The 18,991-nt window shown below is 37.8% G+C and overlaps 1 protein-coding gene across 1 annotated transcript; it reads left to right on the top strand.

Moving 5' to 3' along the window:
* Positions 1-1,840: 1,840 nt before the first annotated feature.
* Positions 1,841-14,898, top strand: LOC106138388 (heparan-alpha-glucosaminide N-acetyltransferase). The gene is made up of 10 exons (XM_060950297.1): positions 1,841-2,011; positions 4,647-4,774; positions 5,093-5,202; positions 5,633-5,792; positions 6,373-6,574; positions 7,113-7,229; positions 11,711-11,832; positions 12,345-12,505; positions 13,318-13,489; positions 14,606-14,898. The coding sequence occupies exons 1-10, from the start codon at positions 1,868-1,870 to the stop codon at positions 14,889-14,891; spliced, it is 1,602 nt and encodes a 533-aa protein (XP_060806280.1). The 5' UTR covers positions 1,841-1,867; the 3' UTR covers positions 14,892-14,898.
* Positions 14,899-18,991: the final 4,093 nt, after the last annotated feature.

Genomic DNA, 18,991 nt, shown 5'->3' on the forward strand with positions numbered 1-18,991 from the left:
GTGGTTCCCGGCACCAATACAAAAAAGAATAGGACCACTCCATCTCTTACCATTTTTTCTTTCATGGATGTCGTAAAAGGTGACTAAGGGATAGGCTTACAAACTTGGGATTCTTCTTTAGGCGATGGGCTAGCAACCTGTCACTATTTAAATCTCAATTCTATCTTAAAGCCAAATTGCTGAACGTGGCCATTCAGTCTTTTCAAGACTGTTGGCTCTGTCTACCCCGCAAAGGATATAGACGTGACCATATGTATGTATTCTTAATGTCAATGACTCTAATTTACAGTCCATTAATTCGTGATTTGTAATTCGTAGAAACAAATTAATTTAGTCTCGAAACGGTTCAACTGCATTGCAGTGAAATATATACCTCTGAAATTGCTTCGTAATTCTGACTATTACTAAGGTGAATGAACGTACAAAGTTTACAATTTTATCTTTATATTCTAGCTTTTCCATAAGGGGATGCTTTGTTTTATATTCGGCCGCGTACATTTAGCGGCATCGACGAAGAGCGACGAATTTGATGTCATCTACAAAAAGGCGATGAAATTAGCATACATACAAACATATAATCACGTCTATATCCCTTGCGAGTTTGACAGAGCCAACAGTCTTGTAAAGGCTGATAGGCCACGTTCAGCTGTTTGGCTTAAGACATACATAATTGAGATTCAAATAGTGACAGGTTGCTAGCCCATCGCCTAAAAAAGAATCCCAAGTATGTAAGCCTATCCCTTAGTCGCCTTTTACGACATCCATGGGAAAGAGATGGAGTGGTCCTATTCATTTTTGTATTGGTGCCGGGAACCACACGGCACTATTAGCACCACTTAAAAAAGCGACGAATTAAACGCTACATACAAAGAGCAACTAATTTAGCGCCACCTACAAATAAATCACGGGTTTCCGCATATCCCACGGGTTCTATAGTTTTACGTTACGTTACGTTACGGTACGTCACGTTTCGTTACGTTACGTTACGTTACATTAAGTTATGTTACGTTTTACACGAGCTACAACGCCTTTAAAAAAAAACACTTGTCTAGTCCAAGTAAAGCGAGCTCAAACTTCTTGTATGTGGAAACAGTTGTTCTGACAAGTTTGTTCTAAGCTCGTTCAGTTCCGAATAGTTTAAACCCTATTCTCGGGCCGGTTACCTGATTTACAATGTTATTCACAATAACGAGATGTACAAATGATCTTCTGTCATACATAATATAATCACTTCTATATCCGTTACGGAGTAAATAGAGCCAACAGTCTTGAAAAGCCGCGTTCAGCTTTATGATGGATTTGAGATTCAAATAGTGACAATTGTTAGCCCATCGCCGATCTCAAGTTTATTAGCCCTTAGTTGGCTTTTACAGCATCAATGGGAAAGATATAGAAGTCCTAGTAGTTCCGAGAACCACACGGAATCAGTATTATAAAGGAAAAAGATTTATTGTGATTTGGCTTCGCATGGTTCCAATGATTTTACTAAACATCTTACTATAGAATGTCTTTTTTTATACGAGACAGATTACACAGATTGAGTTAGCCTCGAAGTAAGTTCGAGACTTATGTTATGAGATACTAACTCAACGATATTATATTTATATAGTCTTTATATACAATAATAGGACGCCTGCAGGTCCAGCCGAGTACTTATAAAGAAAAATCCCGTTAATCGCCATTCCCTGTCTACCCCGCAAAGGATATAGACGTGACTATATGTATGTACGTGTGTATGTAAACGCGGCTAAACATTTTCTTACCTTATCAGCTTGCTACTGACATAATTGGTTAATAGGTCATCCGTATATCAAAAACAGTTCAGTATTGAACGGAATTCGATAAAAATACGACGTATGTGGTCGTGATGGAGCGGTGGTTAGGTTTGCCGTCCGTTATCGAGTATCAGGGTTTGAATCTCAGCAATTTATCCCTGAACAGTGCATATGTGATTGCTAATACTTCATTGGAATCTGTTTTTGTTTATGCCGTCAACGACCTTTGTTATGAAGTGAGTTTGTGTACTGATAAGTTAACACAGTCTTAATGTAGAACGAATATGGATGTCGCAAAAGGCGACTAAGGTATGGGTGTATAAATTTGGGATTCTTCTTGTGTGCGATGGGCTAGCAACCTGTCTCTATTTGCATCTCAATTCTATTATGAAGTCATACAGCTTAACGTGGCCTTTCAGTCTTTTCGAGACTGTTGGCTCTGTCTACCCCGCAAGGAATGTAGACGTGACTATAGGTATGTATGTAAAATATATAATTTACTTAAAAAAGTATATACCTATTACTTAACGTATTAAACAAATATGTAATATATGATACTTATTTATTTATTTAAACTTTATGCACGTAAGATGTACAACAGGTGGACTTAATGCCACAAGGCATTCTCTGCCATTCGAACCTTTGGACCAAACTGAGATGGATATTCGGGTAGTGCGAAAACTGCATAATAGAAAAATAGGAAATAGGTTACTAAATACACTTGCATACAATATATTACAAACATAAGTATGACTATAAATGTATATATACTCCATACTTGTATTTACGATAAACATCGCATCGAGAGTGTGGAGGGAAAGGTCGGGGTGGGAAGACCTAGACGAACATATCTTGATCAAATTAAGGACGTCCTGGTGAAGGGTCAGGTCAAAAGTGCCCGAAACCGCCGAGCTTGCGTAAAGAGAGTTATGAATGTGGATGAAGCAAAGGAAGTATGCAGGGATCGTGGCAAGTGGAAAGAGGTAGTCTCTGCCTACCCCTCCGGGAAAGAGGCGTGGGTTTATGTATGTATGTATGTATCGCATCGAGCAAAAAACTATTAATGAAAAAAAAAGAAAGAATTTTCATTCACAAACATGGACAGTGTATCAAAATGAAAACGCAATAAACGTCAGAAATATTGGTACTGGTGAACATATCGGGTTACTTCCGCAGTTTAGAGACGTCCTGCCGAACTGGTATCATCCCCTTGGACCTCGCCAAAGATATATCCCTCTGAAATTATAAATTTTCGCCGGGAACCACACGGTACCAATTGAAATAGGATTCATCTCTTTTCTATGGATGTCGTAAAAAAATTTGGGATAGGCTTTTAAAGTTGGGATGTGAAAAGGATATGATCACTCCATCTCTTTTCTATGGATGTCGTAAAAGGCGACTTAAGGATAGGCTTTTAAACATGGGATTCTTTTTTAGGCGACAGGCTAACAACCTGTCATAATTTGAATCTCAATTCTATCACTAAGCCAAACAGCTGAACGTGGCCTTTCAGTCGTTTTAAGACGTTGGCTCTGTCCACCCCGTAAGGGATATAGACGTGATGATATGCATGTATGTATGTAAAATTATAAATTTTCGCCGGGAACCACACGGAACTAATTGAAAAAAGGAAAGGATCACTCCATCTCTTTTCCATGGATTTTGTGAAAGGCGAATTAGGGATATGCTTTTAAACTTGGGATGTGACTTAGACGATTGGCTAGCAACCTGTCATTATTTGAATCTCAATTCTATCACTAAGCCAAACAGCTGAACGTGGCCTATCAGTCGTTTTAAGACGTTGGCTCTGTCTACCCAGCAAGGGATGTAGACGTGACTATATGACTGACTAGTAACTTAACGTTAAAAAAAATCCCAAGTTTATAAGCCTGCCCCTTAGTCACCTTTTACGACATCCATGGGAATGAGTGGTTCAATTTTTTTTTTGTGCCGGGAAACACACGGCACACGGCATAGTCAGACCAAATGGGAACAACTCGAAAAATCAAGCGGAAGAGATTGAGAGTTATTTTTATCAAGAGGTTTATCCGATCGACCAACTGTTAGATCATTTTTCACCAAGTACCTTTAAGCCCCTTTTTGGGTTTTGTAGTATAAGTGGAACCCTTATAGTTTCGCTATGTTTCTAAAATATATTAACGAGAAGTAACATAGATTAAGTTAGTCGCATATCATTTCTGAGGATTATGTTTTGTGTGATTGTGATACCATCAAGTCATTATGTATGCAAACAGTGTCAAAAGACTGAAAGTCCACGTTTAGCTGTATATCTTTATGATGGAATTGAGATTCAAATAGTAACAAGTTGCTAGCCCTTCGCCTATAAGGGGAATCCTAAGTTTATAAGCCTATCCCTAAGTTGCCTTTTACGACATCCGTGTGAAAGATATGGCGTGGTTCTTATCGTTAATGCCGGAAATCACACGGCACTCAAACTGAGAATCTTTCTTTTTTTTAACATACATACATACATACATAAAATCACGCCTCTTTCCCAGAGGAATAGGCAGAGACTACCTCTTTTCACTTGCCACGATCTTTGCATAGGTACTTCCTTCACTTCATCCACATTCATAACTCTCTTCATGCAAGCTCGGCGGTTTCGGGTATTCTTGACCTGACCCTTTACCAGAACGTCCTTAATTTGATCAAGATACGTTCGTCTAGTCTAGACCTTCCCACTCCGACCTTTCCCTCCACACTCTCCTTGTATATCTGCTTAGTCAACCTGTTTCAACCAACCATTCATCCTCTCCACATGACTGAACCATCTTAACATACCCTTTTCTATTCCTGTAACTACATCTTCTTTTTTTTTAAGGCGGTTAATAATACCTTGTCAATTTTCAGTGTCCATTCAATCTAGTAACAAAACTGGCGAAGAATGAACAAACATCATGGGTCGTAGACACCAGCGTTCCTGTCACTTGGAGGCTCATGAAAAATGAATTGGGGCTCTTCTCCAGAAATCGGAAGAGGTACATTATCTTGTGCCGTGTGGTTCCCGGCACCACACACCACAAAAAAGAATAGGACCACTCCATCTCGTTCCCATGGATGTCGTAAAAGGCGAGTAAGGGATAGGCTTATAAACTTGGGATTCTTCTTTTAGGCGATGGGCTAGCAACCCGTCACTATTTGAATCTCAATTCCATCGTTAAGCCATAAAGCTGAACGTGGCTTTTCAGTCTTTTTAAGACTATGTTTATCTTTTTAAGACTATGTTTTATTAAGGCTCTGTTTATCCCGCATGGGACATAGACGTAAGTATATGTATGTATGTTCTTTTGTTTCAGAGGCATACTATGTGAAATGCGACCTACATTCAATGAGTTCGGCGTTTATCGTTTAGACGTAGGCAGATGTGACACAAAGCCGCTAATACCTACCTACAATAGCTATCTACGTAAGTAAAAAGAGTGTTTATTAAGGCTAACTTAGAACTAAAGCGCCGTGTAGTTACATACATACATACATATAATCACGTCTATATCCCTTGCGGGGTAGACAGAGCCAACAGTCTAAAAAGCCTAATAGGCCACCTACAGCTATGTGGCTTTAAGATAGAATTGAGATTGCCGTGTAGTTTCCAGCACTTTTGATTAGAATCACTCCATATCTTTCCCGTGGATGTCGTAGAACACGAATAAGGGATTATTAATATCTGGGATTCTGCTTTTAGCCGATGGGCTAACAAACTGTCACTATTTGAATCTCAATTCCATCATTAAGCCGCACAGCTGAACGTGGCCTATCAGTCTTTTCAAGACTGTTGAATCTGTCGACCCCGCAATGGATATAGACGTGATAATATGTATGTACATTAATTTTTTCAGCCCTCCTGCTTTTTCTGTCTATCCTGCTGGTCTGCGGTGGCGTCTATTCTATCATTAAACTTGCTCTGAAGTGTAAAGCGCAAACCAATGCCGCCGGTCTTCAAATAAATTTCAGTACTGAAGTCAGTGAAAAGATGAGGAGTGTAGACTTCTATAGAGGGTGAGAATTAACATTAAATTTTGTTTAAATAAACAACCACATTTGACCGCCGTGCGGTTTCCGGCACTCTCAGGATAGGAATACTCTATATCTTTACCATCGATGTCGTAAAAGGTGACTAATGAAACTTAAACTTGGGATTTGTTGTGTAGGCTGTAGCTTAGTTAGCTGTCCATATTTAAATTTCGATTCCATCATTAAGCCATACAGATGAACGTCGCCGTGTGGTTTCCCGGCACCAATACAAAAAATAATAGGCCCACTCCATCTCTTTCCCATTGATGTCGTAAAAGGCGACTAAGGGATAGGCTTACAAACTTGGGATTCGTTTTTAGGCGATGGGCTAGCAACCTTTCACTATTTGAATCTCAATTCTATTAAGCCAAATAGCTGAACGTGGCCATTCAGTCTTTTCAAGACGGGTGGCTCTGTCTGCCCCGCAAGGGATATATGTATGTATGTAGAAGGACATATTCTGCTTAAAATTATATTTCCCATGGGATTAGCGAACAACCTGTATATTTTGCTATATATAAAGCTTGTACATAATAAAAGATATAATTTAATCTTTCCTTATCAGAATTGTCCTACTTCTTCTGATCTTCATAACATCTGGCGCTGGTGGTTACCCAATATTCACCATCAAATATGGCGGCCTCTCTTCAGCTGACTGTCTGTTCTTAGTTTACGCGTGGTCTTTCGGCATCAAAATACCTTTATCAGTAGACCAGGGGATGATAAATGGAAAAAGCAAATGTTCAATATTAGGCGACATGTTCGTTGTGAGTGATTGCACCCATTCTTATCATAGTATATAGTCATCGTCGAACGTACGTACGTGTGTCGTAAAAGGCGACTAAGGGATAGGCGTATAAACTTGGGATTCTTCTTTAAGGCGATGGGCTAGCAACCTGTCATTATTTTAATCTCAATTCAACAATTAAGCCAAACAGCTGAATTTGGCCTATTAGTCTTTTCAAGACTGTCAAGATCAAGTTAAGAGTACCCCAAATTGACGAGCTTGCATGAAATGATCGTGGATCGTAGCCAGTAGAAATTAAAGTCTCTGCCTATACCGAAGTATAGTGTTTCCCGAAGGAAACAGGCGTAATTTATCTATGTTTATCTCAGAACAGTTTGCTATTTGTTTTTAACGAAACTTCCTCAATTTAAAATTTCCTTATCTAATAAGAATGCAGAAATTTCAACCCCCTGTTTTTTCAAATAATTTAGCACGAGAATAAGATACTGAGTGCCCCTTTTCAATATGCAACGAGATTTACCAGACACCCTGTATAAACATTTTTTTTTTACTTTCAGCGTTCCGCCCTTCTCATCCTTATAGGCATAACGATAGAATCCACACTATCCCAATTCCCGTCAAAAACAGGAACACTGTGGCGCCCTTTGGAAATGATTGGCGCATCCTATCTCGTGGTTGGTGCGATTTACTTACTGTCGGCACATAAGTTGGAGATCAAATCTGAAGTAAGATTATCTGTTCTATTCTATCATTAAGCCAAACAGCTGAGCGTGGCGTTTCAGTCTCTTCAAGACTGTTTGCTCTGTTTACCACGTAGGGGATTCAGACGTGACTATATGTAAGACTAGAAGCCGCCCGCGACTTCGTCCGCTTGGAAATCCTATCATAACGTAACAATCAAAATTCAAAAAAAAAAAAATTCAAAATTTTTATTCATTATTATAGGATATTATTATATCGCTTAATAATTGTCGTATGGTTTAACAACTTGGTTGACGTCAAATAAATTACTTAAAAACTAAGTTTACTGCCGCTTCCAAGGCGTCAGTGCAGAAGAAGCGGTAACAAACTGCACTGCAGCATTTTCATCAACAACGTCAACTTCACAATATTAAATTATACTTAGAATAGAATGTGGACGGGAGAATACATTGTTCACGGGAGATTTATATATTTATGAGATTTAATATTGAAAAAAGAAATATATATATATATTATGGATTGCCAATTTTAAAAAGATTTATGTACAGAGTGTACTGAAATTTTGATTTAAGTTCAAATTAAACTACAATTAATTACGAGGTTCCTGTGCCAAGCTCGAGCCAGATGTTTTTATCATTAAGGTAATCATCAGTCCTATAATAAGCCTTCCCACAAAGTACTTTCTTTACATACTCTTTGAATTTTCGGTTGGGCATATCAAGAACAGACTCCGGCAACCTATTATAAAATCGTATACAGTTCCCCATAAATGATTTACTGACTTTGCTAAGCCTATGAAACGGCATGACTAATTTATGTTTATTACGTAAATTTCTATCAGTTGTGGCACTAACTTTTTGAAAAAAAGAGGTATTTTTCCTAACATACATTATAAGATCAAAAATGTACTGGGACGCTACTGTAGGTATGTTTATTTTCTTAAAGAGTTGTCTTAACGAGTCTCTTGGTCCTAAGCCGTAAATTGCGCGAACGGCCCTTTTCTGAATTATAGTTTGGTAGTATAGTAGTAGTAGTAGTATGGTAGTATAGTCTGAATAGTTTGTATATCAGCCGCGCTACCCCATAAAAGTAAACCATAAGATAACAAGCTATGAAAATAGCTGAAATAAACAAGCCTAGCTGTAGCTACATCTGTCAATTGTCGGATCCTCCTAACAGCATAAGCGGCAGAGCTAAGTCTATTGGATAGTTTAGAAATATGAGCACCCCACTGTAGCTTTGCATCAATTATAATTCCTAAAAACTTTGTATTTTCAACAAATTCTAATTTCTGGCCTTCCAGTGTTATGTCAGTATTGGCCTGCCTTACGTTTGGAAGGGTAAATTTAATGCATTGGGTCTTATTAGCATTTAAAAGAAGATTGTTGGTTGAGAACCAGATAGATATGGCCGACAGTATATTATTAACCGAACTTACATTTTCGCTATGGCGATCTAATTTAAATATTAAAGAAGTGTCATCGGCAAACAGCACTATACCCGCCTGTTTTTCCACCATAAAAGGCAGGTCATTGACATATACCAAGAAGAGGAATGGTCCTAAAATTGAGCCCTGAGGAACACCCATTGAGACGCTTGAACCGCTTGACTTTACTCCATTAATATCTACAGTTTGAAGCCTATCAGTCAAATAGGATGCCATTAGTTTAGTTGATTTGTGGTCAAACCCATATTGACGAAGTTTACGCAAAAGTGTCTGATGATCTACGCAATCAAATGCTTTAGAGAGATCGCAAAAGACTCCAACTGAATCCTGTGAACTCTCCCACGCGTCATAGATTTGAGTAACAAGTGCTACTCCCGCATCAGTGGTGGACTTCCCGGCAGTGAACCCATATTGTTGGGAATGGAAAATGTTATTGATTTTAAAATATTGTTGCATTTGATTAAGCATCATCTTCTCAAACACCTTGCTCAAAACTGGCAATATAGAAATAGGTCTATAATTGCCAAGGACTGTTTTCTCCCCTTTTTTGAATAGAGGTATTAATTTGCTACATTTCATTAAATTTGGAAAAATACCCTCATCAATACATTCATTTAATATAAAAGCTAGATCAGATGCAATAATATCTATGATTTGACTTATGATACTAACAGACATACCCCAATGGTCTTCAGACTTTTTCAAATTAAGTTGTTTGAACGCCTTTAATATATTATCAGAGTTAACATATTTAAATTTAAAGACAGATTTGATGGGAGTTGTGTTATTATTAAGTAGGGTTTCAGCGCGCAATGGACAAGAGTCAACGTCAGAAGTTAGCTCCACAGGGATTTTTGCAAAGAAATTATCAAAAGCATTTACTATGTCCTGAGTTTTAGAAATACTTTTGTTACCGGATGATATTTGTTTAATACTGTCTCTATCTTTGATTTTGCCAGATTCTTTATTATTAATGTTCCATGTTTCTTTAATTTTATTTGGTGCGTTGTTTATTTTACTACTTATGTGCAAAGATTTGGCTTGCCTGCAAACTTTTTTAAATAATTTTGAATAATTTTTGACATATTCTACAAAACTGGGGTCAAAATTGTATTGTTTCTAGGCATATAAGTCATATAACTTATTCCTACTCTTGTGAATACCTACACTACGCCCATTCACTGAACTGTAATCTATTACGAATATTGACTTGTTTCTGCTTGAACCTTTTTGAGTATTCAGCAGAAATCATATCAAATAAATTGTTATAATGTTCATTAGGATTATTTCCAGAATATGTTAAAGTATTTAATTGATTTGCAATGTTTATTTTAAATTTTCTTATGTTTTTGGAAGAAAGAGGTCTACACATAATTTTATCATTATTTAAATTGTTTAAGGACTCTTTCTCAAAGGTAACATATTGACCGGTGTGATCCGAGGGCAATTTGTGAATAATTGATTTCCGTATATAAAGATTATTGCAAAAAAAATTATCCAGACACTTGGCAGATGTAGATGTTATTCGGGTTGGTTCGAAAAAAACATACTCTAAATTATAAGATTTAAACAAATTAATAAATTGTATACTAACGGTTGATTTAACTAAAATGTCAATGTTAAAATCACCACAAATAATTAATTTTTTATTACATTTTGAGGTAACATGTAACACTTGATCCATTATTTTTAAAAATTGTTTAAATTCACAGTTTGGGGGACTGTACACACAAACAATTATATGATGATCTAGCTCGGCACAGGTCACTTCGGCACACCGCTCAACCGAAAGTCTGGTTATGTCTGTTCGCTCTTTACAGCGAAGACCGCATTTGATAAATATCATAGACCCACCTCTAATTGCAGACTTTCTGTTTAAGCAGCTCACAATATTATAATTGTTTAGGCTGAACATCATCTCCCCCTCCATGAGCCAATGCTCAGTCAAACATAAAATGTCCACATTTAATTCTTCTAAAACTAGTTGTACTTCTAATTCTTTGCCGGGAAGACCTTGTATATTTTGATGGATAATTCTTAACCCTCGAGGGTTTCCCGTTGTCTGAGTGTGCAGTTTAAATAGACTGTCAAGTCAACAGAGTTACCATCACACAGAGTTGGCAATTCTGTAGTCAACTTATAATTAATATTTGGCTTACAATGTAAACTCGTCCAAACATTAATATTACTAGCTACCAATGTAGCAATTTTGTTCTTATGGTATCTGGATAGAAATATTCTATCATTGGTCTTAAAACAATCACCTATGAAATTGTTTGTGTCAAAAAACACAAATTTGTCACTGTGACGACATGTCAACGAATGCATAAAATTATTGAGTAGGTGAATGTTTTTATTAAGTTTTGGAGACTGGCAACTCATATATGGAAAAGCACATAAAATTATTTGGTTAACTTTTCCCGCCACTTTCAAATTCGCAAATCAATCCCGCGGAAACTCTGGGATAAAAAGCCTATATGATATTCTGGGTCTTCAGCTACCTACATACCAAATTTCATCGTTATCGGTTCAGTAACTTTTGCGTAAAAGAATAAAAAACATCCATACTGATATCCGGACATACTCACAAACTTTCGCATTTATAAATATTAGTATGAGATGTAACAACTTGGGGCAAAAACACAGTTTTGTATGTTTGTTTGTTCCGCTATAAGCTTTGGTCTGATTTTGATGATATTTGAAATGTGTATAGGATCTGTCAATAAAATTTTGCGCAAGTCATTACATTCATACTTGTTGAAACAGTCAGCCGTGTAAGGAAGGCATAAATAAGTGATATATGTATATAATAAATTAAGGACGTCCTTGTAAAAGGTCAGGTCAAGAGTACCCGAAACCGCCGAGCTTGCATGAAGAGAGTTATGAATGTGGATGAAGCGAAGGAAGTATGCAGAGTTCGTGGCAAGTGGAAAGATGTAGTCTCTGCCTAACCCTCCGGGAAAGAGGCGTGATTTTATGTATGTATGTATATAATTATGATTTCAGAAATTATTTTTTAAAATGATATCAAATTTGATGTCTCTACTGTGGTGTTGGATCTTATCGGGATTTTTACTGGTGATGGTCATAATTTCCGTGTCCGTTCTCACTTCACACAACTGCATCATGTAAGTCTCATCCATTTTTTATGGGACAAATTACACTTGATTAGCCTCGAAGTAAATTCGAGAGTGTTACTAGATACCATCTCAACGATACTATATTTTATTATACTCGTATTATACAAAACACATCCAAGACCTACACTAATCAGAAATATTTTTATTTATCTAATAATTTTATGCCGTGTGGTTCCCGGCACCAATACAAAAAAGAATAGGACCACTCCATCTCCTTCCCATGGATGTCGTAAAAGGCGACTAAGAGATAGGCTTACAAATTTGGTAATCTTTTTTAGGCGATGGGCTAGCAACCTGTCACTATTTGAATGACAATTGTATCATTAAGACAAATAGCTGAACGTGGCCATTCGGTCTTTTCAAGACTGTTGGCTGTCTCTCTGTCTACCCCGCAAGGGATATAGACGTGACCATATGTATGTATGTAATTTTATTGAGTATGTAAATGAATGAGTGGGTGAGGTGGATTTTAAGAAAACTTTACTACATTTGGTTTTCAGTAAAACCACCCTGACAAGTACAGAATATACCTATGCCGCGGCAGAACCATCTTTTTATTGCAATAATAACTATACAGAATGGGTGAACTTACTTTTTACTGGAGAAGCAAAGAAGACTATTTATATCAATGGTTATAACGGCTTCACTGGAGGCGCATTAGGTAAGAAATCCAATTGACTTAAAAACGTTTTAATCAATAAAAGGTCTTTACTATCGAGTTTTAAGTCTCTCTCATCTTTTTTTTGTTCCCACTTGCATGGTCATACACATTCAGTTGCTTGAATGTGCAGGTTTTCTCACGATGTTTTGAGGATAGTACTCAAACTAATGTATGTACATAACTCCAAATAATGTACTTTATAAGTACGGCGTGTGGTTTTCGACTCTTCAGAATAGAACTACTCCATATCTTTCATATGGATATCGTAAAAGGCGACTAAAGTGTACACTTATAAATTTACTTGGGATTCCTCTTGTAGGCGATAGCAACTTGTCACTATTTAAATTTCAATTCCATCATAAACCTACAGCTGAACGTGGCCTTTCAGTCTTTTCAAGACTGTTGGGTCTGTCCACCCCGCAAGGGATATAGATGTATGTAAATCGGGCATCTTAACGATTCGATCACTAACTCTTCTCTCTACATACATACATACATATGGTCACGTCTATATCCCTTGCGGGGTAGACAGAGCCAACAGTCTTGAAAGACTAAAATACCGTGTGGTTCCCGGCACCAAAACAAAAAAGAATAGGATCACTCCATCTGTTTCCCATGGATGTCGTAAAAGGCGACTAAGGGATAGGCTTACTAACTTGGGATTCTTTTTTTTAGGCGATGGGCCAGCAACCTGTCGCTAGTTGAATCTCAATTCTATCATTAAGCCAAATAGCTGAACGTGGCCACTTAGTCTTTCAAGACTCTTCTCTCTAATAATAAATTATTATTATTTAAACCTTTTATTTTGATAGGTCTGCTGTCCACAACATTATCTACGATGATTGGGCTGAAGGCAGGAGTAGTTTATCTACATTTTGACAAACATACAGATAGGACAAGCTTGTGGGCGATTTGGGGATCACTGTTCGCTATCGGAGCTACTGTCTTTGCGGGAATGTCGTATGTCGTTAAATGCAATTTATGGTAAGCAGAGAAATCTTTATTTCTTCCCTATTCCTAGTCATTATTTTTTTTACTAGCGACCCGCCCCGGCTTCGCACGGGTGCAAAATTCGGAAAAAATTATACATTGAAACCTTCCTCTTGAATCATTCTACCTGTTACAAAAAACCGCATCAAAATCCGTTGCGTAATTTTAAAGATTTAAGCATACAGACAAACAGACTAAAATAGCGAGTTTGTTTTATACTACGTAGTGACTTCCATTGAAAAATGTACATTATTAACAATAAAACTAAGACATAACTATAATTATATCTTGTATTATTATTAGCCAATAATGGTTTAATTGTAAGGAAGATATACAGGGTGTTTGGTAAATCGTGTTTCATATTCAAACATGAACGCACTTAAAGTATAAAACCAATAAAATGCTAGTTTAAAGGAAAAAATAATCTTAAATGTACTGCACAAAATCTCGGAATGTTTGGACACCGTGCGCTCGCTACGCGCACTCAAAGAGACCGCCGGCAACCGGCATCACCACGCTGTCGACCATTCCTCGTTTAAATTCATTAATCAGCGCGCCACCCGTGGGAAATTCTCCACAACACTTTTTTTTATAAATAGATACATACATTACATATGGTTACGTCTATATCCCTTGTGGGGTAGACAGAGCCAACAGTCTTGAAAATACTGATAGGCCACGCTCAGGTGTTCGGTTTAATGATAGAATTATTTTAAATAGATAAATAAGTAAAATTAAAATCGCGTATTTTTTATCAATTATTTAGTACAAGAATCGGATACTGTTGACCTCTTACAATATGCAATTTACTAGTCATCCTGTATTCAAATAAATAAATATATACGGGACAAATTACACAGATTGAGTCAGCCTCGAAGTAATTTTTAAACTTGTCTTACGAGATACAAACTCAACTATACTATATTTTATAATAAAAACTTATATAGATAAACATCCAAGACCCAGACCAATCAGAGAAAGTTTGTTTTATCATCATACCCTGACCGGGATTCGAACCCGGGAACTCCAGTGTCACAGACAAACATATTACCGCTGCACCACAGAGGCAGTATAAGGGCTCGCTCACAATGTATTCTATTTCTGTTTCAGGCCAATATCTTCAATCCTGTTTCTAACGTCGTCTTCTCACTTCTTCCTCATCTTTATTTATGTTCTCACCGAATATTTCAATCACAGATCTTTTGTTACTACTTTAGGACAAACATCATTGCCGATTTTGTCCGGGCATTTATTGTTTTCAAAATCTCTGCCGTTCACGTGGCCGACAGAAATAAACAATCATACATTGCTTTTGCTCCAACATTTTTGGATTTTAGTTTTGTGGATTTCTGTGGCCGTATTTCTTAGGAAGGCCAAAATTTCGTTCCCTTTTTAGGTTCTGATATTAATTTATATATTATAAAACTTGGACCACGCCAAGATATAAAAGCTCGCGTCGCGTCTAAAATATGGTTGGAATTCCAACAAATGCCTACTCGCTCCAAATTATAGCTAATGACACAAAAATTAAAGAAATTGATAGCCGTTCCGTTCTTGAAATTCAGTCTTGTGTTGGCTTGAATCTGTGAGAATTTGGGCTTTTCATTATTTCACGCTGTGAAAAGCCACTTGATATTATTTCCTGTTTATTCGTGCTGGAATTAACATTGCTGTGTGGTTCATAGTACCAATAACAAAAAGAATTGGGCCGCTAAATCTCTTTCCCATGGATGTTGTAAAAAGCGACTAAGGGATAGTCTTATAAACTTGGGATTCTTATTTTAGGCGATGGACTGGCAACCTGTCATTTTTATCTCAATTCTATCATTAAGCCAAACAGATGAACGTGGCCTATCAGTCTTTTCAAGACTGTTGGTTCTGTCTACCTCGCAACGGATATAGATGTAACGCAAGTGATTATCGTGGTTCTATTTTCTTTTCTATTAGTGTCGGTAACTGGTAGAGCATGCCAAACGGCATTAAGTCCCATTTATGTTCATTTTAATTTGCGAAAAATAATTTATAAATAAACAAATATATAAATAAACAAATTAGGAAGTGATTGTAAATGCCGGAAACCAAACATCTTTATCCCTTACGGGGTAAACATTGTAATATAGACATGTATCGCGCTAATCTCAGGAACTACTGGTTCGAATTTAAAAAATATTTGTGTGTTGAATAGACTATTTATCGAGAAAGGCTTTAGGCAATATAACATCACGCTGAAACTATAAGGAGCCAAGGAATAATGGAAAATGTGAAAAAATAAAACGGGGAAAATTATTCATCCTTGAGGGCTTCAATGATGCCCAAAATAACTATTCCACGCGGTCGAAGTCGCGGGCACAGCTAGTATATAATAAAAAAAGACTGAAATCCCACGTTAGGCTAAAGTACAAATTCATTAAAATGAATAACACGAGTTTCGCCGCCTGTTTACAAAGCGGCCGTAAATTTGGTTAGCCACATCAAATGACAGTTCAATAGCACAGTGTACGCCATTAAAAAGACATTAGGGCGGAATCAGATGAGCTTTATAGGTCATTAACTCTTGCCATGCATTGTTACCGTGTGCTAAGGGTAGCATTGTGCTGTGTGGTTCCCGCCACTTTGGTATAGGACCACTCGCGGATGTCGTACGAGGCGACTAAGGGATAAGCACTTACAGCTAGCGCGACGAGAGATCTTACGAAGCTGCTTGTCGTAAAAGCCAAAGCCAATTCATATATTAGACAGTCGAAAGCTTGTGGAAATTGCTGAGTTATCTCATAATTATAACGTATAACTATATTATAATATACCTAATATAGTTTTATTACCGGAATGTTCAGTCGATTTCTAATGTCCATTTCCTTGAATATCAAAATATCCCTTTATCCTGAGGAAACCTGCACATTCAGGCAACTGGATGTGGAATCATATGATACGGGTAAGATTCCCCTGAAAAGTTACGATGAGTCGCTTCGTGTAAAAACCTAACTCACTCAATCCAGGATCCATGGTCAAGAGCTTACCCCGGGCTCTTCTCTAGAGTGGTGAGGATGCAACCGGGACTAAAGCCAGGTAGGATAAAAAATCTCTTTAATTTCATTTTCCCGAATGTCATTTTTCCAGAAAGTAACTTTCCCATAATGTCATTTTCGATAATGTCACTTTCCCCAAATGTCACTTTCCCCGAATGTCACTTTCGCCGAATGTCACTTTCCCCGAATGTCACTTTCCCCGAATGTCACTTTCGCCGAATGTCACTTTCCCCGAATGTCACTTTCCCCGAATGTCACTTTCCCCGAATGTCACTTTCCCCGAATGTCACTTTCCCGAATGTCACTTTCGCCGAATGTCACTTTCCCCGAATGTCACTTTCCCCGAATGTCACTTTCCCCGAATGTCACTTTCCCCGAATGTCACTTTCCCCGAATGTCACTTTCCCCGAATGTCACTTTCCCCGAATGTCACTTTCCCCGAATGTCACTTCCCCGAATGTCACTTTCCCCGAATGTCACTTTCCCCGAATGTCACTTTCCCCGAATGTCACTTTCCCCGAATGTCACTTTCCCCGAATGTCACTTTCCCCGAATGTCACTTTCCCCGAATGTCACTTTCCCCGAATGTCACTTTCCCCGAATGTCACTTTCCCCGAATGTCACTTTCCCCGAATGTCACTTTCCCCGAATGTCACTTTCCCCGAATGTCACTTTCCCCGAATGTCACTTTCCCCGAATGTCACTTTCCCCGAATGTCACTTTCCCCGAATGTCACTTTCCCCGAATGTCACTTTCCCCGAATGTCACTTTCCCCGAATGTCACTTTCCCCGAATGTCACTTTCCCCGAATGTCACTTTCCCCGAATGTCACTTTCCCCGAATGTCACTTTCCCCGAATGTCACTTTCCCGAATGTCACTTTCCCCGAATGTCACTTGCCCCGAATGTCACTTACCCCGAATGTCACTTCCCCGAATGTCACTTTTCCCGTAAAGATTAAGTACCTTTGGAGTGGGTTCGTTTATTTCGTTTAAAAACAAACTTGGAGCCGTTAATAAAAGTTTAAGTATTTTCCTTACTTATGTTTAGGCTCTGTTCACACTGTTCTTCGTAGGTATATTTTCATATCGTCAATAACACAATGACTTCGTGACCGTTAACCGCAGCTAATAATAAAATGACAGTGTGACACTGTTCTTAACGTTATTTTAACGTTCGCGATAAAGTTATTAATTAGCCACCTGTGATCAAATCAAATACTACCAAGATTCAGATGGAAACATATATATAATCACGTCTTTATATCTTGCGGGGTAGACAGAGCCAACAGTCATGAAAATACTGATAGGTCACGAGCAGCTATTTGGCTTACCGATAGAATTGAGATTCATATAAAGTGTCAGGTTGCAAGCCCGTCGCCTAAAAGAAGAATCTCAAGTTTATAAGCCTATCCCTTAGTTAGTTCTCAAGAAAGTTAACCACAAATTGCCGTGTGAATTCATGGATATAGATTATCAGCGTTTCCCAGGCGACTGTACTTGGTACAGTCGCAGCAGTTAACTTTTACGCCGCCTATTAAAGGGATAATTGTCAGCCTAATGAACTCCTCTCTGCTTATTCGTACATAGAGTAATAACGAACAGAGTATTTAGATATGTTTCAAATATTTTTAAAGGCGTTGTTATGTCCTTAATTGAAATAAATCATTTTATTTGAAACAAACATATATACATACATTAAATCACGCCTTATTCCCGGAGGGGGAGGCAGAGACTATATCTTTCCAGTTGGCACGATCTCTGCATACTTCTTTCGCTTCATCCGCATTCATAACTCTCTTCATGCATGCTTGCAAAACCACCGGGTTTTGGGTAATCTTGACCTGACCTTACTAGCGACTATTACTTAACTAGCGACTCGCCCTGGCTTCGCACGGGTAGCATTTATAGAAATAACCCTTCCTCAGAAAAACCTCTTTCCAACATTTCAAACAAGAACAAAATTCATCCACAACTTTTCGAGACTACGCATACATACAGACAAAGAAAATAAAGAGACTTTATAATGGTTTTCTGAGAAAGCTTTATATATACAATTAATGTTGCTTCACAAAACCGGGGCGGTTCGCTAGTGTATGTATTAATTTCATACATATATTCACATCTATATCTCTTGCGGGGTAGACAGAGCCAACAGTTCCGAAAAGACTGATAGGCCACGTTCAGCTGTTTGACGAGAATTGAAATTCAAATAGTGATGGGTTGCTAGCCAATCGCCTAAAAGAAGAATCAAAAATTTATAAGCCTATCACTTAGTCGCCTTTTACGACATCCATAGGAAAGATATGGAATAATCCTATTCTTTTTTCTATTGATGCCGGGAACCACACGGCACAGCACACAACACAAATTCACATCTGATATTATTCGCTACTCTACGTCAGAACTTGCAAGTCTAAAAACTGGGAGGGCGGGTAACTTATGATAGTAATTTGTCTTGATGGGTACTCT

This window comes from Amyelois transitella, chromosome 21 (assembly GCF_032362555.1).
Source record: "Amyelois transitella isolate CPQ chromosome 21, ilAmyTran1.1, whole genome shotgun sequence".
NCBI classification, from domain to species: Eukaryota; Metazoa; Arthropoda; class Insecta; order Lepidoptera; family Pyralidae; genus Amyelois; species Amyelois transitella.

Coding starts and splice junctions, on each gene's coding strand:
- LOC106138388 (XM_060950297.1), top strand. CDS start 1,868: ATGGAGCGGTGGTTAGGTTTGCCGTCCGTTATCGAGTATCAGGGTTTG. Junction 2,012..4,646: donor TCAACGACCTTTGTTATGAA/GTGAGTTTGTGT, acceptor GTCAATTTTCAG/TGTCCATTCAATCTAGTAAC. Junction 11,833..12,344: donor ACTTCACACAACTGCATCAT/GTAAGTCTCATC, acceptor TTTGGTTTTCAG/TAAAACCACCCTGACAAGTA.